Consider the following 23,667-nt stretch of genomic DNA (forward strand, 5'->3'; position numbering starts at 1 on the left):
GGGATGTTAAGAGCATTCCATGGAATATAACAAAAAGTGTATCTCGAGCCGGTTCCTCAAACTTACCTACCCCACCTTTAAGTAGGTAAATTAACTAAAACACGTCATGTTACAATTATTTTGCTGCTTGCTACAAAAGGAAAACTAGCGCGGCTCTCATGTCAGGGGTACTTGAGTGAGTGAGTGACATGCATGCACAGCAAACCACCAATCACAATCAGTCTTGATCAGATCACAGCAGGCCCCGCCCCGCTAGTTTGCAGACCATCAAAACACCGGTAAAAAAACGAGCGAGGCACAGGAGAACAATACCGGCGAGAATGAAGATTTACTTCCAAAAAGAAAAGCAACATCTGCCATCTGGAACTATTTTGGATACAAAAATGTTCTTCTCTTCTTCATTCACAGATGAACCCCCTTATTTGAGGGTAAGCAACATGCATTATCATGTTAGATCATGACTTAAGGTATGATGAGTCAATGAATCCAGACGTCCGTGACTAAAATCCTTCATCCGGTTAAATATAGTTAAAAAAAAACGCAATATATATCGCAGGGGAAAAGAATATGTCAGTTTTTTTCAATATCGTGCAGCCCTAAAACTGCTGCATGAAAACCATAAAGCAGATTCAGGCGTATATATTCACACTTAAAGTATTAGCCTACAGAAAAGAGATAACATCTGACCCCTTAACAACAAACACTATATGCTCTTTTTAGTCATTCATACTTTCTGCGTAACACCCTCTAACAAAAAACTCATTCCTAAATAAGGTCAGACAGTAGGTCACACCGTGGTGTTTGGTGTTGCGCTCCATTAACCTGCCAAACAGCAGCACATATTAATGCAGAAATGGGGGGGGGAAAATGGGATGGACAGGCTGCCCTCAGGGGAACACAACGGCTTAATCCTTTAAACTGTTCCACATAGCACTCAATGAAAACCACAGCAAGCATAATGTCAAGGCCAGGCAGTTTAGTGACCTTGTAAACAGATATTATACATAATACAAACACACATGCACACTTGCAGACATTCCCCCCCCCAAAAATCGTGAATAGGCTTCAGCGTAAGAAGGTCAATGTGTTATCTTTGTTTGGGGAAAAGGAGGAAGGCTGATATATCTGTGTCAGGTGCCAAACACCATCACACCTTAGTAAATGGACCATAACGGACATTTGCACATGGATCTGGTCTTATCTTTGATCCTATTAGTCCTGGCTAAGAGGGAAGGGGAAGGAATGAAAGGGAAACTCGCATCAATCATTGGAAAACTGTACGGGGTGTCCTCAGGAAGGTCAATAATCTTTTCACCTGCATGAGACTTTATCAGATGCAGTCTAAAGCGCGAGATAAAAGCCCCCCCACATTAACCTCCGCCGATTGGCAGCACATCTCCTCGACACAAAGCAGCTCCTTACTGCCCCAAAAGATACAGAACCCAAGGTCACAAAGGCATGGGGATTTTAAAAAAAGGGAGCCAGCAACCAAAACAAGCCGTCAACACAAACTCTGTCAGCAAGATGGAGAAATGAACTGGCAGGAAGTGATAATGAATCCCTAAAAAAACGCCATCAAATAGTTGTTAATTAATATATTAGAGACAAACTACTAGCTTATTTGTTATGAACAAGACTTCACTTTAAAATAGGGAACATATTCTGAGTTAGAAATACTTCATTTTTTTGTTATTAAGACCAAAACTCATGTACAACAACTTCCGTACTTACAATAAATAAGTACTAATTAGAGGGTTATTGAGGAAAAACTGGTACTAGTACTGGGAGAATAAGACATTAATAAGTGTTTTATAATGACTAACAAAGAACCAATATACTGCTAATATGCATGTTAATTAACAACTAGTTGATGGTGAATATGTGTACCTTAATATAAAGTGTTACCGTGGTAATGAATCCCCAAACAACGCCAACAAACATCTCCTTCTCCTGAATAGATTTTCAATCCTGACGGTCCGTTTATAGCGAGTGTGGCGTTATCTCTTTGACACAATAGGGTGTGTGTGTGTGTGTGTGTGTGTGTGTGTGTGTGTGTGTGTGTGTGTGTGTGTGTCAAGAGCTATATTCAGAGCTATGCTGCCTTCATGCTGGTGTGTGGGTGTGTGTGTGTGTGTGTGTGTGTGTGTGTGTGTGTGTGTGTGTGTGTGTTTTTTTAAGAGTAAGCAAATGTGAGAACTCACTTGAAATTCACCATCTATGGGCTCATTGATTTGGATGTCTAGCACTTCATCCTGGTAGCCGTCGTCACCCTCATTTTGCTCTCCAGTGTAATCCATTTGTTCTTCTTCTTCTTCAGGCATCTGTGTGTTGTTGTTGTCTTGGCTGTATTCCTGTGTGTATCCCTCCTCTTCCTCTTCTTGCTGGTAACCCTCCTCCTCCTCTTCACCCAGGTTCACGACGTCATCTGTGTATTCTGCCACCTGCGAGGATGCGCCCAAGCTGACTGTGGCGTTGAGGTTTACACCCTGGCCGCTGAAAATAAAACACACGTTGGGAAAACAGTGGTGAGTAAAGATGGTAAAATGTGACCTGCTGTATCAAACATAACACATCGAGCTTTTCCAAAGATATCATGGTGTTTGCTCTCCAAATATTCAGCAAAATACTTCACATAACATCATGACTAGTACCAAGACAGGATCCTGAGATCTTTTTTTTGTCATAATTATTTTAAGAGGGGGCTCAAGGCTTAATATTTAGGGGAAACAGAGATGAGTAATGATGGTACAATGTGACCTGCTCTATCAAACATAACACATCGAGCCCAGACACATTTGTTGTTATATACACCGTTACAAAGAGGATATTGTTAGCTTCAGCAAAATACTTCACTTTACAATATGGCAGGATTCTGAGATAAAGTCCTGCAAAGGTTGCTGTTTTTAGTTTTAATTATTTTAAGAGGGGGCTCAAGGCTTAATATTTTGGGGTAATAGTAACCCTTGCCCCCTAAGACCCACGACTGGATTTAGCTGTCATTCTGAAATCTTTGTCTATCGTATTGATTAAGCTCAATCATTTTAAGCTAGTAGCCTCAAGGAGGAGGATATTTATTTTTACTCTGACGAGGGAACGTTCAGATGAAAGCTGGTGAGAGTCTGTTTGGGTACGAGTGTGTATTTACTGAACACACACAACACACTTATTATCTGAATATGACAATAAGAGTTTGATATTCTGACAGCTAAGACTTTGTTTGTTTAGAATCAAACAAAAAAAAGGTTCGGGTTATTTATTTGTAGGTTGCAGATAAAAGACAAGAGATACTGTACCTATTTTAAAAAAACACACACAACTCTCTGAACAAGTACCCCTGCTCCGTCACATCTAAAAACATTTAAAAACCACCAGTACAAACATGAGCAATCCACAAAAACGTGACACTTGTGTTCTCAGCTGACCTCATGGTAACTTCTTCATCATCACTTTGTAGGAGGTCGTCATTCAGCTCTTCATCCGACACTTCTGAGGGATTCTGAAACAGAAAGAAGTAGGGATGTAACGATACACTCAACTCACGATTCGATACACGATTTTAAGTTCACGATACGATTTTATTAATTTTTTTACAGAATGAGCTGCGGACAAATTACGACTGCAAAGTATTTGTATAAACTGTACAAAACAACGTGCATGTTCTCATTAAAGGTACAACCGAAACTGTGCAACTGTATTTTATCTTAAATAACAAAAAGATACATAACTGGATTCTGAGAACATCCCACATCAAAACGACACATATTTCTTTTTATTCATGGGTATTTTACTAATCACTCCCACTTTAGGCGGTGGTGGCGAAGTCCATAGGGACTTGGCTTGGCAACTGGAAGGTCACCAGTTCAAGCCCCGGAAAGACCAAGTGCTACCGAGGTGTCTCTGAGCAAGGCACCGTTCCCTACACTGCTCCTAACACTAGAATGGGTCGAATGCAGAGACCTTTTTGTCCGGCAGTGGCTCAGTCAGTAGGGGCTTGGACTGTGAGCCGTAGGGTCGCCGGTTCAAGTCCCCGAACAGACCTAAATATGGAGTGTGGACTGCTACTTGGAGAGGTCCCAGTTCACCTCCTGCCCTGCCGTGGTGCCCTTGAGCAAGGCCATCTAAGGCGGGGCCTCGCATATGACGCACACCTGTTCCACAATTATTCGTTTTCCGAGGCTAGGAAGGATTCTTGCCTCGCTTCTGAAGCAAGTGACCCGGAAGACATGTGCTACCAAGGAAGCGTCCTCGACATTGAGAAACACCCACTGACCCTGTGCTATGACTACTACTAGTCTAGTGTATAATTCTTGTATAGCATGTTTCCAAATATGAACAAATAAACAATAAAATGTTAGTTACAGTAACCCAGATTCTTGTATGCTTTATGTAGATATTTGATCATATTTAAAATAGGTGCAGCATGTACAAAATATAGCTACAAGTAAAACGTTTATTCGGACAAGTAAATTGCCAAACTCACTTGTCCATGGACTCTCTAAAAACGTTTTCTTACACTGCCTAGAAATAAGTAATCTGTTATTGTGTGCTCTTTACATATTGTCTTCTTTGGGGTGTTTGTAAGGCCTGAGGGCGGGGGACCACCTCCAACCCCAGAGGACCGATTCCCATGTGGTGAAGGCAATCTGGGCAGGTCAACACTGCTCTTTTTCGTCCACTGTACTTCCTCCTGTTTCACATCAACACTTCCCCCTGTGGAGGAGCCACCTGCTACAAGTCACTTCTCTTCTCTAAATGTTCTACCAACACACAGACAATGTTTTCTGTTTCCTGCATGTAAGCAGAGAAACCATACGGACATGCAAAGTGTTCTTTTGGCAGATTTTTTAGAAATGTGTCTTACCTTTTTCCCCGACAGCCAATCCTCTCCAAGCAGATCTTCTTCCAAATCACTTTAAACGGGAAACAAACAACCATTAAGAGGTTAGAGAAGACAGATAACAAGCAGAGTGTCATTTTTTATTAACTAATAATGTCTTTCTGTGATTATAAAAGCTTTTATATCCCAGTAAGGTTTTTTAAAGATAGGTATCTTTTCTGATTTTATTGATACTACTACTGATACCAACACTCCTTACTGGTTCACCTCCTTATCGTACTACATTTTGATGACTAAATGATTGATTTTGAATACCTATGTTATATATTAAATAGAACATGTTGGAGCCAGGCATTGATAATATTATTCAATAGTTAAACATTACATTACATGTCACTTGTTAGACGCTTTTATCCAAAGCGACTTACATACATTCAGTACTGAGGGCAATCCCCACAGGAGCAATTTGAGGTGAAGTGTCTCAGGGGCACAACGACATGCTGACTGCAGTGGGGTTTGAACTTGCTATCCCCTGATTCAAAGTCCAGCACACTACCCACTGAGCCACAGCCTCCCTAAACATACATTTTCTTGCTTTTATTGTATTTATTTTTGTTGAATAAAGTAGTTTGTTAATGCTTTTATTTGAACGCGGCTTTGGGCATTCGGTGATTTGGGCACGAGGTGATTAGGTATATATTGGAGACAGGTGGAGGTGGGATTAAGGCACCAGAAAGGGCATATTTTAACCTGATAAAACCACAAGAAAAGGCAGGGAAAGATATAGGAAAACTGTCATTAAAATATTGGATTATTGTAGTGTTTTGTATATGCAGAGTACTATGCTGCCTGCAAGCATATGTATCTTTAATTTGACTTCCTGTGCAGCTTGTGTATAAAATACAGCCGTCTTTTTGTAAAACATGACATTATTTACCTCCCAAGATCGTCATCTTCCCCTCTCCTCCTGCGTGATCGCTCCGCACCAGGTTTGTCATATTCACCGAAGCCATATTCTGCAAAAGGAAGAAAGACAGTTTTGCTTACAGAGCAATGGACTCTGCTAATAGTATTTATCATCCTCGTAGATTCATATCAGTCTGTCCTGTTGGCAAGCATTAATTTAAATGTATTTTTAGACTATTAGCATTTTGTTGATTCAGATGGTAACGGCCCTTATGCCAAGCTGAATCAACAACTTGTGCAGCAAACCGTGTGTACAAACAGGATATAAAAAGTACATATTTGCATACACATCTGTCTCATCGCTTGCCATGGATAATTCCAATAAAAAGGTACAGTACACTTTGACCCAAATAGTAAAAAAGTGTAGATTTCTTTCACAGCACCAGGGAGTATGCACACTTTCAAACCAGAATGAAATGGCGCCACATGTCTCTGTGACTATTGATTTATTTTATAGATTTTCTTAATCTTTCCACTACATAACATTTGGCACACCGGCTCTACCAAAGGGAGCAAATATCAGACAAAGGACACAACACCTAATTCCCTCAAAGACATATCTTCTAAGAAATATTGAGAGGAATAACATGATTCCAGACATTCCTGAAAAATATATATTAATACAACAAAAGGTAGTAAGCATTAATCAAACTGTAATTTCTTAGTTAAGTTCATGGGGCTTCTTGGATCTGAGCATAGGTCTATTTCAGTATGCACACACCTATAGAGGACATGGCGTTTAAAGTTTAGGGATGAGAACTGCTGAGATATAAGGCTATGACACAACAGTGAGCCAACTTTCACTACACCAAGGACCCTGAAGCCAAAGGAACGTCTATATAAATCTGCACTTTTCTGAAACTGAGATGTATTAAATGAAAAGCTAGATTACTGGCATTAAGGTGATGTTATGGACTTGGCCAACATTTCGTTTTTAAAGTGTTTGTCTAACACCTTGAGTTACCCAAGACATAACCTGATCATGAAGTTACAAAACCTGCTAGAAAATGCTTTCATTTTGAGGACAATTGGTTTGGCAAATATCAGATACCCATGCAACATACGTACATAATCACATACATTAATTGCATTCAGGTAATAATTACAGTCTAGTTTTGATATCTCTTGCTAGCAGCCTGGATATGTTATCAATCACAGGGACACAGAAAATGTTACTTATATGGATATATTTGCGTGCATTACACTCATTTCACCAGCTCACGTCTTCTGGAAAGATTCTGGCTATACCTGACTAGGCCTGTCGCGATAATCAATCAATTGACTTATCGTACGATAAATAAAAATGGACTCGATAACTTTTCTGAGCTCGATAAATTGCCGTTTACATAAGGATGCGACCAGCATTTTAGCCAGGCGCACTGTGGCTGCCGGCCAGGCGCGCTGTGAGGCTCACACACAGCCAGGTCAGGAGTCAGACACTCCGCGTGCACGTGCAGCATCCAAATTAATAATATAGCGACAAGCAGGAGACAACGTGTGACTTACTCGAGGGGAATTTAAAGTGAAATGGAAATGGTTACAAAACCTAATTCCACATCTCCGGTGTGGGAGTATTTTGGATTCAAGCCAAATGAACGAGGCCAACCTACGGATTTGAATGAGCCGGTATGTCGCATTTAATTTAATTTGTTTTATTTATTATATATCATTTATATATTTGAATATTATTTCACATTTCATTTGCAATGTTGAATGTTCAGTAAAAAGTTCTGTTTGAAAGGATGTACTTGAATTATTATTATATATTATCATTATGTCAGTGGTCTAAAATGGTCTTACAACGGTGCCGACAATATTATCGTTTATCGCAATAATTTCCGGGAAAATGTATCGTCCAACAAAATTTATTATCGTGACAGGCCTATACCTGACATGCTAAGTTTGTTCTGACAGCCACTACACTCCAATGCTTATCAAAAACAACACAGCTAGGGTGAATTCAAAACACCAGAGTAAACTGCGTCATAGAACTGGATCCCTCATACACACGAGCAGTCGTGCCTTCAGTCACACTGGTGGGAAGAACAAAGAACAAATCAAAAAGCACTTAATAGCTACCTTTATGTTAGGTAAAGTAGTTATATTGAAGTCATTTTAAGCCAGAAGACTGTGTGTTCTTTCTAAATGATTGCCTTGTGTGAAATGTGATAGCTTCCATCAGGTCGGAGGCTAATGTTAGCTTGAATTTGAAGCCCAAACACCTGACTTTAAGGAGCCAATATTCCCTTTTAGAACATAGTTATAGCATCAAAAACACTTCAAGAGTAACTTTAGCATGGCAAACAAGGAGACAGAGATACTCTCGACCAATCACTCAAGTATGAAACTGTTTTTTTTACCATTTACACTAGCTGTACAGGATTTAATTTTGATTATCTTAGTCAATTTGACATGCATATAGTTCACCTCTCCACATTGGGATCAATAAAGTACTTCTTATCTTATTAGTCTTGCAGCATTCTCTTGCACTATTTTAATAGTTTTGTATTGTTTTATGCGTTACATATATTTGTGTTGCATTGTTGTAGGAGCCTGGGACTTAAGATTTTCATTAAAAAACTACACTATAGCTACTGTGACAAAAAAGCCTTTGATAGATAGATAGAGTAGAGAGATAGATGGATTAGATAGTACTTTATTACTAAATTTATCCCAAAGTTCACAGCAGCATTTCGACAGTCAATCTGCAGGAATTACAAAATTACTAATAAAATACAAATAAATTCAAGATAAACATTACAAAATTAAGTATAATATATACATATTCTCAGTAAAAAAATACCTGTATTCAGACGAGTATCTAAACACTTTAAAATATACAGAATACATAAGAAAACTCTCTAATATACCGATCTACTTAACATGTAAACATAGTGTACTATATACATGAAAACGTGTTGTACAGTAGATTAATTGCAAGTAAACGCAGCTGCTAACAACCTTAAGCCAGCTAAACTGAACTGAAATGTACTAAACATTTAAAAAACGTACATTATGCAGTGACTTTCCCTTGTCATCAATCAGTGAATATTTACTCTGATTAATGTCAGTAATCAAGCTGAGTTTTATAATGCTAATAACGTAGCGCTAGCAGCTAAGCTATCGCAAGGGTTTGTTATAATTAACGTAATTTCAGCAAACATAAACAAACGTCACAATGTGTGGGATTAATATAAAATTACAAATCAATACTCAAGCATAAATGAAGTTTGATACGTGGCCTACTTTTAATACAAGACTGTCTTAAACATTAGCAACATTAGCCTAGCCATGTGAGCTAACAAAGCTACATTGCTAACATTAGTAATGTCGATTAAAAAGCAATGTTTTTACTCACCCTGAGTGTTTTCTGTCATGTTTGAAGGCGCGTCCCGCTTTAGAGTCTCACTACAAAACCGGAGAAGTGCATTTAATGTTTAGTATTTCACCATTTTGACGGTAGAAACGTGAAACTATCTGCGGCGGTGATTTCACGAGTAGAGCAACAACATGGACGAGCTGTGTTTGCTGCAGTGATGCATTGTGGGTAGGAGACGCTACAAAAGAGGGAGCTTCTTGACAGGTCATGTAAACACAGATGCAAACATTAGGACATTTTTACTTTGTTTGTACTGTAATCCACACATTTTTGGATGCTTTGCAGTATTGGTGAATTTATATTAAGCCACACGTTCCGGTTTTAACATATGATGATATAAAATGTGTCCTTCAATTTGAAAAACTAAACAAAAACTCAATTTTTAATCAATAATTTCATTATTTTAGCCAAATATTTCATACACAAATGTCCCTTTCTTAACATTTCCCCAGTATTTGATGCGTTTCTTAATTATACAGAGGTCTAAACACCTATTCCTGAGTGACCACTTGTTGGTTTTTTTCTGTTTTCTGTTCATAATGCCCTCACTTTTGAATTTATCTAATGAACACTGATGTTAATGTGCCTTTTTTTCATATGTATTGGAATAATTGTTCAATAAAGTTAAAGAGTACAACTACAGGGTTGACTGGCAGGATTGATTGATGAGAAATATTGCAGGTTTTCTTTCTATAATGTGGTTTCTGGTATGCTTATAAGTCAGATTTTGTGTAGATGTGAGGGGTTGACACATGACTGTCAGTCCCATGATTCTTTAAGGTGGTGTGTTTAATAGAACAACAACTATATGCATGCATCAGACACTCAAAAAAAAGGTGAAATCTAAAATAATCAACATTCTTGGTACATTTCGGTACTTCAGCGAATGCACAGTATAAATGCGTGTCCTTTTTCAATCTTGGTGAATTTGGAAATCCAATATGGTGCTTAGTCTTTATTCAAGTCCCTCCTTTGATTCTCCCTGTAAGGTCAAAGCCTTTTTATCTCTGACCCGGTTTTTCTTCTTCTTCCTTTCTGCTTGAGTCTGAGAGTAAAAGTTGTTGTCTGCAGCGAGACTACAGTAGATTTTCTAACCCCCAAATTCCTCCTTTGGCTGACAAACGTCAACAAAGCCCCCGAGAGACACCAAAGAGAGGTGAGCAGTGAACTGAAGCCTCATTGTATCGGCTCATTATGGCGTCCCGCAGTGAGGAAGAAGCTATTTTGTAGCAGCACAAGGTCAATATCTGAAAGCCAGGGCGATGGAGTGGATCAGCCATGAGATTTTTAATTTGAGAAAGCGTAAAGAGGTTTTCCTGCAAGACGGTGTGTGAATTTCAATGGACTGTGGGGATTGTACAGGCAATATGTTGAGTTGGCAAATGTTGTCCTCTTCTCTTTAAAAAGTCATATGAAATGCAAGCTCCCTGATACTTCTTTGTGTCACATGCAGTTTTTGCTATCAAGATTTCAGGCAAGGGACGAGTGCTGCTGCCTGCTGCTTATAAAAGCGTGATGTTTCAGCCTCACACACACACAGTTTCCATGCTGTACGTACATGAAGAAGCTTCTGTATCCAGTGTTTCTCCTTCATTTGAATGCAAATCATATCAACATGTATCCCACACTTTCTTAAACAGCTGTTCCCAAAGCTGTCTGAGATATTTTTCTTTGCTTCCTGGATTCACTTTCCCAGGAATTTTGATTTTACTTCCAAAAAGATGTGAAAAGGGGAGCTGTCACTCTCTATTATGGTGACCTCAATGATTGTGTGCCCTATCCAAATCCAGCGGTTTTCCATAACAATGCAAATTAAAGGGTGCAAAGCCGAAGGAGACAAGACTTGTTATTTTCAATCCGAAGGACAGAGGTTCTTTACAACAAACTTGTCTGTACGCCTCTAAAATTTGATTCAAATGCCAACTTGGAAGTTGTTTTGTGTGTGAGACAATGCGTTTTTTGCTCATGAGGGTCAGCTACTATCTTGAGAACGTGATACTGGAGCTGTGGAGTTTATTTTGCAAATGAAAGATTATAAAAAATGATAATCATAATGCATTGTGTTTTATGTATATTGTTGAAGCAGACTCATAGTTAGGGGAGGTCAAATTAATGTGCAACCATGTGGATGTATCATGGACACTATTGACTTAATATACTTGCTTTTGGCAGACTTAGTACTGTAGATTTCTGTTTTATCAACAAGGACCAATTCGGGTATCAATGCATGGTTTTAATTGGAAACTGGTCAGGGATCTGAGCTTCAATTGAAAGGGATATACTCTATTTTGATATCCAAAGACCATCCTATATGCATATGTATGCTGCATACAATAAGCAAGCAACAGTAATACATCCTGGTACTCATAAAGCACAATTTAATGCTAGGACCATTGCTATAATTTCAACTGTACGAAGTCTTGTGTAGTATGAATTAAAACAATGCATATCACTGGCAATTGTAACTGCTGCTTTAAAACAAAATGGCACAGTGGGAAAAGGGAAAATCAACGTGGTTATTTATCCCCAGAGGTCATTTATATGTTACGTAAATCTGTAGAAAATAGATAAAAAAACATATGAAATTAGGGTTATTTAAGTGAATTGCATCTAGGTATTATTGTGTACAATTACCCGTATAATTTATGTACATGTCTGAGGTATTACTATTTCTTTGTTATACACAATACACTCATCTGCAATGGGTGAATAGTCTGCAGTCAGTGACCCACATATCTCAGATCTGCTTAACTCAGACTGTTGTTTTATTCAGTGCACTGTCAACACTACTGTGAGTAGGCGGAGGGGGCGGGGTTTCATGCTTATCTGCCTCTCTGATTGGCTGCCAGATTCGATTTCTCTTTTCCTCGATTCCTATTGGCTGCTCGCTGCTGTCAGTCTATATCTGTTATCACCGCTTCCCGCGCCATTCCACGTGCACGCGCGGGACCAGCAGGCACGTCCCCGCTTGGAGACTGTCTGGAGTCTGTCTGAAATTGATAAAAATTGGAGATGGAGTTTTTTTTGCATCTGTTTTCACAATTTTTCGAGGAAGACGCTCGTTGGAAATGGATTTTTATTTCTCGCGCTACTCCTAGAAAACGCCTTCGCCAAAAAGAGTCGTCTTGCTGAGATATACATGTATTTTCTGTAAACGCTGTGAAAGTTTTTTCTCCTGCAGTGTGTCAGCAGCAGACAGCTCTTTATTCCCAGGTAGGTGAGACAAGTTAGTGCACTGAGCTAACGCTGCTGCAGCATTCGCCTTTAAATGTTGTTTTGTGCACGCTTTACTCAGAAAATAAACAACCCTGTTCTGCATTATCATACTGGATTTTATATTAATCATTTTAGCTGTTTAAAGAACGCCTTTAATGCATATTTCTCCCACATTGCACCCTGTAAGCTAGCTGTTTTGTTTGGAGATGGTGCAGGTGACGCACCTGTGCTGATGATGACGCTGTTCATTAACCCCACCTGGTCATTACCTGAGCGTGAAACTGCCTATCTTGCAACATTATTCCCCTTTATTCCTCTAAATTATCTCATTTATGATTAAAATGCACCACACCACGGCTCGATATTTCATATGTCACAGGTGCAAACATCCTAACTAATCTAAATGAGTGTATGTGGCTTTAGAGGTGATGTGAAATGCATCCTGTTTTGACATGTTTCCTTCTTCCTTTGCTCTTGTTTAGGCTCTGCAGGGGATCATCCGACAGCCTTGAGTTCAGGAGGAGTGCACCATCCAGACTGCAGCCTGCACAAGGTTGGTTGAGACTGGGGTCAGATCAACTGTATGCATGAAATGGAGTTTATCAGACAGCATTTATTCATTTATCTTGATTACACCTAAAAAAAACACATGTGTACTTTAAACTTTCCACAAGTAGCTTCATAGTCCAATAAAACTGTCTGGTAGCATATTTAGCACATACAAATGTAGCTTATTCAGCACATACAGAATACACACTAATATTTGAAGGCCGTCTTTCACACTTAATTCAAGGTTGGTTGAAACTGGGGTCAGATACATGCATTTAATGGAGTTTATCAGACGGCATTTATTCATTTATATTGATTACACACCTACATAAACAACATTTTATTCATGTTTTTCTTCCTTTGGCATCTTAATGCTTTCGGTGTTTACTTTAAACTTTCCACAAGTAGCTTCATAGTCCAATAAAACCTCCTGGTAGCATCAATATATTATATATTAGCACATACACACTAATATTTGAATGCTGTCTTTCACACTATATTCAAATGCATAGCTTTGACGTCACTTTAAATGGAAAAATCTGCATGTTTGTATGGTTTTTACACGCTATCTGTGGTTGAGTTTGGCATATTTGATGTATTGCGATGTTTATTTCGAACAATGCTTGTCCAGACTGTTGAAAAGGTCTATCGTCATACTGTTTTCTACCCAAAATGTGTCACTTTTGCATCAATTTAGACATGGATTTAACCCAAAACAATGTGTTTAAATGCAGGCAATGTGATCTGCTGCTGCTCCCTCAGACTTGTCTAGACGCTTTTGCTCCGTCACTGCAGATTTGAGCATTGAGTCAGTCATATGACTCGAAGCCTTCCTCCCTCCTCCCCAGTGTCTGCTCTTTTGGGGCAAGATGGCTGCTATAGCATTGTTGTTATCCATGAGTTGATGTTAGCAGAAAATCATGGGGTTACATTACACTTCAGTGACACCCCAGGAAATCTGCATTTTACACTGAAGAGACGGTTAATGTACATCCTTTTAAAAGGTTTTCCCAACTTAAATATTGTGTGTTTAGACGATTTGATGATTATTTATCGCTATTTTTCACCAAAGCAACCCAAATACTGGGCAGTTTTCGTGTAATTCTTGACTTGATGGGTGTTTCATTCCCTACTTCTTGCTCCATGCTGCATATCGTTTTGTTTTGTGACGCGTGGTAGCCATTTTGTCTGATTCATGACTGGCAATTGGTGCCAAAGGCTTCCTAAAATGTGTTGTGAGCAACTAAAATGTCTCAGCAATTTCTAAAAATATCAGAATTGGCTTCTGATCTTGAATTTCTTCTCTGCTTTCTCTATATTTTTATAGAGAATACAGTATCTTGCAAATAGGCACACCTACAGTCTGTTTCTGGATGGATATTAACAACACCGTACAGACAGTTTGCAAGAAATAAAAAACAATTGCTTATAATTAACGTATTTTTTAAATATGTGGCGCCACCACAATATTTTACGCAATGTGAAATAATTTACAAACGTTGACGATGACGCATTAGCAGCTGTAAAAAACATTTTGTAATTGTGTATAAATTAGCCTTTTCGGTACATTTTGGACTAATTACCTGCAGTCGCCTAATCTAGATTGCATTTGTCGAACAGGTGCATGTGACAGGTTATATTTGAGGCGATATCATCACCTTGATTTGAACTTATCTGCTTTAATAATAACGTATAACTATTTTCGTAAAAGTGGAAAGCTATAGGATAGAAGAAAAGCATCTTGCATTCACGTTTTAAGGATCTTACTTTTAGTAAATGTATTAAAGTACATACATTTTTAAGGCCTTTTTACGATGGATGTATGCATTATTATCACATGTTTAACGTACTTAAATACCAATTCGTAAAAAGTTTAACACTCGTTGATAGAAGACAAGCTTTTTGCACTCCTGTAAAGTTACATTTTATAATCATCAACCTGCTTTTCAGTGGATTTATTAAAACTACATGCATTTGTTCTCCATTCTGCACCATGCAATATTAGTTTTTGCACTTATTCTCACGGCCCACAGTGATTTTGGATATTATCTGAGGCATGTAAGAGTGCTCCTCGCCTCTCTCTGACATTACGAGTTACTTCCCCTCAGTGAGTCTTGTGATGTTTATCAGTTTGCTGTATCAGTGGCCAGCCTGGACAGATCTCTTCATTAACACCTACTTACTGCATATCTGCTGTCAGCTCGTCCTGTCATAACCCTTAAAGCTTCTCTGACTGCTTGTTGTGATTATGGTATTTTCTTTTTAACCTGAGAGCACAGACACACTCAAAGCATGCTCTGTTTCTGCAGGGCCTGATCCAGTGTCTCACACAAATGACTGGTATTGCAATTAGGAAAGGTAAGAGAATAGAAAAACACGGGAATATGCATTTTTGTTGGCTAAACGTCTCTATGACATTGCAGTTTTTAATATATTTTTTTAATTATAATGATTACGAATGCATAAAACAAATCTGTTTTCGCAGTATTTATTTAATAATTGCGATCATTAGCTTTTATATGCATCAGTTGCCTAACTAAATGAGGTTTTGTGCATTGTCCTACATGCAGATTTGACATTAAGTGATGCATTTATTAATATTACCTTAAAACAATTCCTATTACGGCTTGAATTAAATATTTAAATATCTTTGTATTAATGTAAATACAACTACTACACCTCAGGCTTTTTTTACGATGATGTTAACAAGCATTATTGGTATAAAAATAATATTTAAAACCTCTACAACATGATATTTTGTTAACTGTTCGACTGTATATTTAGCGAAATCCACGAAAAACACATATAAAAAGGTGTTTAATTGAATGCATTTCCTTTTGTATTCTCTCAGCTTATTATTAACCCCCGTCGTGTGTATCGTGACTATTAAACCACAGTGTTTTCTCTTGATTTTCACAGAGATCCAGGGTTGTCCTGCAGCCTGTCATGCCTCCATGCCCTCTCCGTTGCAGTGTGACCGCCCCATGGTAAGATCCCTGTTGACCTTTCATTAAAGCACATTTGGGGCTGAAGTTAAAAGTGCAGAGGGGCTATTCCAGGAATGCTTTAAGGTGCTGCAGAGTGAGTGGGATTGCCTGAGGGAAATCTGCACACTGCACTATTTACTGAGGAGTTTTCTCTGGCTCATGACGTGATGAGGAGTGATCAAATTCAGCGCTGTCATTCACTCGTCAGCGGCAATCTTTTTCCATGATTGGTGATCTCTTCATAAGATAATCATGGATATGGATCTGGTAACTTTCACTTGAGGCTTAGCCCGGAAAACGCTGATGCAAGACGAGCTTCGAGCCGAACGTCCCGCGTTTCTATTGGCTCGTTGTCTCCACCCACAGTCACGAGGTACAACTTCATGATGATGTCTGGAGGAAACTGGCTTTCATCTGCAGCTTCTATAATGCTGCCTCTGAGCTGTAATGAAAAGATTTCTGGGGTTATTTCTGTGCACAAATGTTGTTTCTGAGCTCGGTCGTCCAGCAGCTCCTGCCATTGTGTTCCTATAAAGCTGTGGGTTGTTGATAATCCCAGAATCCTTTGCTTCGTAGTGACGCAGTTTCCTTTGACATTGGCGTGGCATATTTTTAAATCAAGGCCTTCGCTGTATTTTTAAGGAGTCTCCTGGCAGACTGCCAACACATGGATCCATTTGCCTGTTCCCTCCTCCTTCAGAGCACAACTGCACAGCTGTGACTCTGCGCTGGCCATCGATAACTCACAGCCAGCGGCGTCCATCTTAGATTTGGGCGAAAGAGATGAAGTGTAATGAAGCTTTGCAGAAAACAGAAAATCTGAACTCGCTGGAAAATGTACAGTGTTTAAAAAAAAAAAAAACTGCACGACTTTTACAGAGAAACAGATTTCAAAATGAAACTGAATGTGGAAATACGTTTGAGTTAATGAAATTATTTATAGGGTTAGTTTTTGAGTTCTGCGCGATGCAATTTCATTTTTATTTTAGCGTCAAAAAGTCCTATTTTTCATTCTTTTAAACCGACTCACAAATGCATTTCATCGAATATTCTTTTGCTAGAAATTCACGTCGATAAATACATTCTTAAAGCCGCAATTAAATTCCAAGCAGATAATAAAATACACAGCAGTTGGAAAATAAAATATTTATTTATCTGAAAATGTTTGTGCGATTTTTTTTTTTTGCAAAAGTGATCGACGCTGCATCTGAAACACAAGCGTTGCAATTTGAGAATTTTGTAAAGCAACGTAAATATGTTTTGTTTGTATAGTCCCGTGTTTAAAATGTCTGATTATTACAGGCGTTGTTTGACTCCGTTAAATTGTGTTTTACAATATGAAATAAAAAGATGACGGCAAATTAATTGATCTAAATTAAATAAATGCGGTTTTTATTTTTTTAAGCGAGCCGAACATCGTCCAAATTAATCTGTTAATTCTGTAGTTCAGTAAATACATTTAAAAATAATAGGATGCTGTTTTATATCTGATTTGTACGACCGTATTATGCATTTTTATTTAATTCACTACACTATTTTATTCTCCTACTCTTTATGTATATTACACGTACTGTAAATATTTTTAAAACGACATAAAAAGTATTATTTTTGCACAAGTTTTTAATTCTTCGTCGTAAAATTCGTCTTCATTTTAAAGTTGCACATGCAAATACACTTTAAATGTCTAATATTCCCCTTGCATGATGCATCTAGAGTACTGTATATTGTGCTGTGGAGGGGCCTCCTGACTCCCTGAGAGGTTTAGCTGACCTTTACCCTCTTAAATACTTGTTTTGGTTCCCTGTTAAGAGCGGTGTGAAAGCCACACTGTGTTTAATGCCACGTAGCACAACAGTGGCTGTCAGGGACATTAAGCCTCTGCACACAGCGAGAGGAAACGTGCTTTAATGCACGTGTTGCCCAACCTATAGGTGAATGCATTTATAGTTGGATTTTATTTAGTGTTTTGCACGTTTTAAATCTGTTGCAGAATGGACATGCACCTTGAAATTGGCAGAAAAATGTCAGAATGTAGTAAAAATTTTACGGAAATATCATTAAAATGTTTTTATGTAAGACAACAGAACAATGTGACTTTTTAGAAAATAAGATATTTAGGATTACAAATGGTTTTATTGATAGGAGAACCTGCCTTTCATGAAGCATATTAAAGAACTTAACAATGAGCACATAGTACAGTTTATAAAATCTGAGCTGCTCAGTTTTAGTTTAACACACACAGTTAATCACACACACTATTTTATGAACATATAGGTTCACCTGCTGCATTAAAAACGGAACAATTGAACCATCAGAGACTTGTTTATGGGCTGGATTTAAATCAAACACACCTTGCTTCAGCATTGCTTCCTGTTTTTTATTTTGACTGCAACCCGATTGACTTTGTAATGCAGTGTGCTCGTCTATAACCCTCTCATAAACGCTCAAACAAGTGCTCACTTTCTGGATAAGAAACTTCTGGCCTGAGATGAACTCCTGCTTATTTCTTTACTGAGTTCTCATAGTGCTGGATAAAAGCTTGCATGTGAAGACACGTCGTCCAAAACGGTTGCATATAAGCAAGGGATAATCAGGATACTAATGAAGGTAGCTGTCCTCCCTTACAGTTGCATGATATAAATCAGATTACTGTCTGAAATTGAGGATTACAGTGTTACTAAAAGCTAAAAACATCATATGGTGTTTGTTGTAAAAGGATCAGATGTTATCTCTTCTCTGTAAGCTGTTCTGTTCTGTAGGATAATACTTTCAGAGTGAATGTATACTTCTACTGCCTCAATCTGCTTCATGGTTTTCACTTTCTTTGCTTCATTTGTGATGTTTTTAATTCAGCAGGTGAACCTATATGTTCATGAAACAGTGTGTGTGAGCTTCACTGTGTGTGTTAAACGAAAACAGAGCATTTTCTGCTTTTTCAAACTGTAGTCTGTGCTCGTGTGTTTCAGTGTTGGGCTGAAAAAGCTTCATGAAAGGCACGTTTTCCTATCAATAAAATCCAATTTGATCCTAAATATCTTGGTTTCTTGTTCTGTTGTCGTCCAAAAAAACACCTTGTATTTATTTCCTCTTGTGTTTATCTGCATTGCATTTGATATCGGAGTAATCAGGTTACTTTTATTATGAATGCACTGTTGGTTATATAACCCTGCTCTTCAGTTTCTCAGCAAAGGTTGCATGGAAAGTACAAAGTGTCCTTGTAACCATATGTTGATCTCGACCTATACTTAAAGCATAATAGGGATATTAAGACGTATAGAAAACATTTTGATACGGTTAATCAGTTCACTTTCTACCCATTTTAATCACGGAACAAGCCCATTTGTGATCTGACAGTTTAGCAATGACATCTGTAGTGTGGTACTTTGAAAACCATATCAAAAAACCACGTTACGATAATATTTAGGTTATTTTTTAACTCAAAAATGCTACAATCCTCGTCCAACATCTTGAATTTACTCTGAAAATATGACTTAGGCGAGGAAATATCAAATGAAACATGTTTTAATAAAGCTTTTACTAATATTGCAGAGATTTAATGATGCAACCCCGCTGTTAAGGAGGAAAAATCCAAATGTGTGCTTTTGCTCATGTGTAATTTAGTTTAAATATTATCTTTGTGCGAAGGGGTTTGTGTGCAAATCAAATATTAAGTTGACTTTCTACCCATTTTAATCAAGGAACACTTCAATGTGTTGTCGTAGAGTTTCGCAATAACAACTGTAGTGTGGTACTTTGAAAACCATATCAAAAAACGACATGATAATATTTTGGGTTTAGGCAGAAATCCTCGTCTAACTTCTTGAATTTACTCAACATATACAATTAAACATGTTTTATTCAAACTTCTGCAGGTTTTTAAACTAACATTGCAGAGATTTAATGATGCAACCCCCTGTTAAGGAGTAAAAATCCACATGTGTGCTCTTGTACGTGTGTAATTTAGTTTAAATATGATCTTTGTGCAAAGGGGTTTGTGTGCAAATCAAACTTAACTTCTATATATGCAAAAAAATAACCACTCCACTTTTTTAATTGCCTGAGTTTAGCAGCTTTACTGAAACTTTTCAAGTTGGATTTGAGGGTGGGTGTGCTTGCATTTCTCCCTAATTGGGGCTTATTGGAACACACCTGGACACACCTTCCTCCTTTTGGCTTTTGACCTTTTTGTGAATTAAGACGGCAAGCTAGAGTTCGTCAACGAAGGGTGGAAGGGGGGGGGGGGGTTTCACCATGACTAATTAGTAAATCTCACTCCTCTGAGGTGAGGTCGGGGGGTTTATGAGTAAATACCCACCTGCTCCAAGTTGCAGTAACCTAATCAGTCTCGGTGGACGTTTGAAAGTGAATATTTCATATCTGCGCTGATCTCTACCAGCTCTCATATCTGACTCTCTCTCTCTCTCTCTCCGTAAGCCTCACACAAACTGCAGGGTCTCTTCCCTCCACACAATGAGGAGGAAAAGGTCAGGCCTAATGAAGTCGGGGGTGTGACCTCTAGCATTCAGTGACTTCTCCCTCCGTCCTGCCGCTGAAGCCATGCCGCTTAATCCCTTTTTGATCCTAATTGATAGGCATTAACATGATCCTTATCCAGGAGCGGTGTTTTGTCTTCCGCAGCCCTGCTCTCTGGGTGTCGGTGACACAAAGTGTGAAAGCGTTAAACCAAATGTGAAATTGATATTTTTCATGTTAGTGTGCCGGTGTTTTCTGAAACGCTCACCCAGCAGAGTGGCCGGTGTTTCAGCGTTTCGCCCTCTTGAGCTCTTAGCAGGACTTAACACATGACCCCTGGAATCCCATTCTGTTTAACTTTCAGGCCTTTTATCTCAAGGTGATTACCGCCTCGCACTGTTGACTAATTACCCTCTTCAAGACGTTTGACACCCATATCACCTTTTATATATAAGTGCAGGAGCTCTGCGAGTTCCCAAGAGCTTCATCTTGAGTCACACTGCAAACCAAAGCTGTTTATATTTATTATCAATTAACTGGTGGTCTCTCGACTCTAATTAAACATTTTAAATAAAAGCTATGAAGAGACGTCGTCCAAAAACGGTTTGCATATAAGCGTTTAATATACTACATTTAACAGGGTGATCAGGATACTAATGAAGGTAACTGTACTCCCTTACAGTTGCATGAACAATCTGATTAATGTTAAAAAATGTGGATTACTAGCATGATTACAGTGTTAGTTAAAACCTAAAAAAGGCATATAGTGTTTGTTGCAAAGGGTCAGATGTTATCTCTTCTCTGTAAACTGTGAGTATTTTAATTGGACATTTTTACTTTATTTTCTATTTTTCATTCTTAAATTGTGCACGAAAACCTGGGATTATTCAAGTATTTCTGATTAACAATGAAGCAAGTAAAATCATTAATACATCTGTTTTGTGGGGGAAACTTCTGAAGCAATTGAGAGACACGAGGAGAGCTGGAGCTTTGATGGAGTCAGGACTCGGAGAGACACGAGGAGAGCTGGAGCTTTGATGGCAAACACTGACGGTTTATTTGGAGCTTCGGCCGGAGAATTCACAAGACATGTCACGGGCCACGATCTGACCACACGGTTGAGATGCCACCATCAATTCTGAAGAGCCCTCCTGTAGCTCCAGGGTTTAACTAGTTCAGAGTGTAATAATTAACATTCTTCAATAGATAGACTAAACAGCTGAGGACACTGAACCACAGTTGTTGTCGCTTATGGCTCGAGGTCATCTACACCCCGAGAAGGATGTGTTCCAGGTGTCCCACAACAATAACTATCTCTGACCGAGAGCTGCCCGGTCACAAACTGGTAACATCAACAACTTGCTAGGGCAGCCCCTCCTTAAGGGAGATAGCGGCTGATCAAGGCTGGTCAGCTGCGTCAGAGGGCGAAGGAGGACAGCAGGGGGAATTATTCCCTGACATGTATTTTGACTAACCAGTTGCTTGGGAGGATTTGACTAGTTTGTTTGACTGGTTTGTTTGTAGAAATTAAGAAAGCCCTCTTTGTTTGATCAGTTAGTCACGACTTCCTGTTGAGTCCTTCAGTCAGCAATGACTCAGTAATGTTGAGCAATCTTTAGTCTTCAGATGGAGGTCTCACCTGCCATCCATTTAAGACATTTCCACTTATTCACGTTGAAAATAATATAAAATAAATGCCTGACACACTGCACAGGATGCAGATCAATAGTTTGTTGGGCATTGACCTCACAACACTAACCACTAATTGCAGCAAACAGTGTGTTTAATTATTGCACAAAAAAAGTATTTCCTCAAAGTATATAAGCATGCTATGAGAGAGGAAAGAGACGGCTAAATTGTTGTCTTTAAAATATATTGTGAGCCAAATAATTGACCCAGAGAGGCATTAACATGTTTCCTCTGTGGATATATTAAAATGTAAAAGCACTTAAAAATGTGATCCTATTTAAGTTAAGATAAAATAGACCTTTATTGATCCATGTTGGGTGTTTTAAGCAGCACCAGGAATATGATTTAAACACAGGATAGCCCAGGTAGCACAAGCCTATATGCACCAGCTTTGAACAATACATGTGCATTTGTATTCAGATTTGTTGTGGTTTCTTGCAGTTATTTTAAATTGCTCTGGATGAAATTAAGGTTTAAACACGTTGACTCTTTTCCTTCAAATCTAAGATTATCCTGATGTGATTTTCTCAGATGTTTTTTTAATATATTTATACGTTAAAATGCGTAAACACTGTAGGCAAAAACTGACACAACAGTGGACCCAAATGGGGCATTATTTACATATTTGATATATCCTTAAATGCAATAACGTTGGGAATGTTCTCTGCCCTCTTGCTTTGGATACAATTAAGGTTTTAAACACATTGACTCTTCTGTAGCATCTGAGATTATCCTGATGTGATTTTCTCTCGTTTTTGTGCCATTACATGCTGTAAAAACAGGCAAATACTGACTAGACACTTGCTCTAAATGGGGCATAATTTACATATTTGATATATCCTTAAATGCAATAACGTTGGGAATGTTTTTTGCCCTCTTGCTTTGGATAAAAGGAAGGTTTAAACACGTCCTGATATGATTTTCTCCGATGTTTTTACATATATATTTACCATTAAATGCTGTAAAAATGCTCTGAATGTGGCATTATTTACATATCAGATAGATCCTTTCACTTTTTGCTCTCTATATCGCTCATCCCCGCATAAACCCACGTTTATTTTTGACTAAAAGCATGTGTCTTAGTCCCTATATAACGCACCATATGTGCTGTGTGTGCCTCAGCTCTCTGAATTAGGCGTCTTTGCATCGTGCTCAGCGGCGTGCAGCAGCCCACTTTAGCTGGAAAATGCCAGGTGTCGTGTTGGTTCTTGTTGGTTTCACACAGCGACTCCACTCCTCCCTGGAAACGCTCCGCTCAGGTCTCCATAGGATTGACTGTTATTTCCAGCTTGTTTGTGGCGCTGAATAATGAGTGCTCTGTAAGGCCTGATGATATCATTTGGAGAAAAATAACTAATTATGGAGCGAGGAAGCTACAGATTGGGACTGCGCTGGTGTATTTCACTTGACTGGCACCACCTGCCCTCTATATGTCACACTCACTTCACTTAAACCCCCCCCACCCCCCACTGTTGGAGCTGCCACTTATGTGCAAACCCCCAGAAGACTCAGAAGAAGTGGGTTGGACTTGATTATGATTTTTTTTTATTTACTCGTAAACAAAAGAGCAG

General features: G+C 38.6%; 1 protein-coding gene across 4 annotated transcripts in view; it reads right to left on the minus strand.

Annotated features, from left to right (window-relative positions):
* rbm33a (RNA binding motif protein 33a) overlaps positions 1-9,316 on the minus strand; it is a 40,646-nt gene extending 31,330 nt beyond the window's left edge. For all 4 annotated transcript variants that reach the window (XM_034147009.1, XM_034147019.1, XM_034147029.1 and 1 more), the window contains exons 1-5: positions 9,162-9,316; positions 5,775-5,853; positions 4,862-4,910; positions 3,423-3,496; positions 2,202-2,493 (exon numbers count right to left, since the gene is read on the minus strand). In XM_034147009.1, coding sequence (XP_034002900.1) covers positions 2,202-2,493; positions 3,423-3,496; positions 4,862-4,910; positions 5,775-5,853; positions 9,162-9,180 — 513 coding nt within the window. In that variant the 5' untranslated portion in view covers positions 9,181-9,316. The remainder of the gene's footprint in view (positions 1-2,201; positions 2,494-3,422; positions 3,497-4,861; positions 4,911-5,774; positions 5,854-9,161) is intronic.
* Between the last annotated feature and the right edge of the window lie 14,351 nt (positions 9,317-23,667).

The sequence above is a fragment of the Trematomus bernacchii genome, unplaced genomic scaffold (genome assembly GCF_902827165.1).
Source record: "Trematomus bernacchii unplaced genomic scaffold, fTreBer1.1, whole genome shotgun sequence".
NCBI classification, from domain to species: domain Eukaryota; kingdom Metazoa; phylum Chordata; class Actinopteri; order Perciformes; family Nototheniidae; genus Trematomus; species Trematomus bernacchii.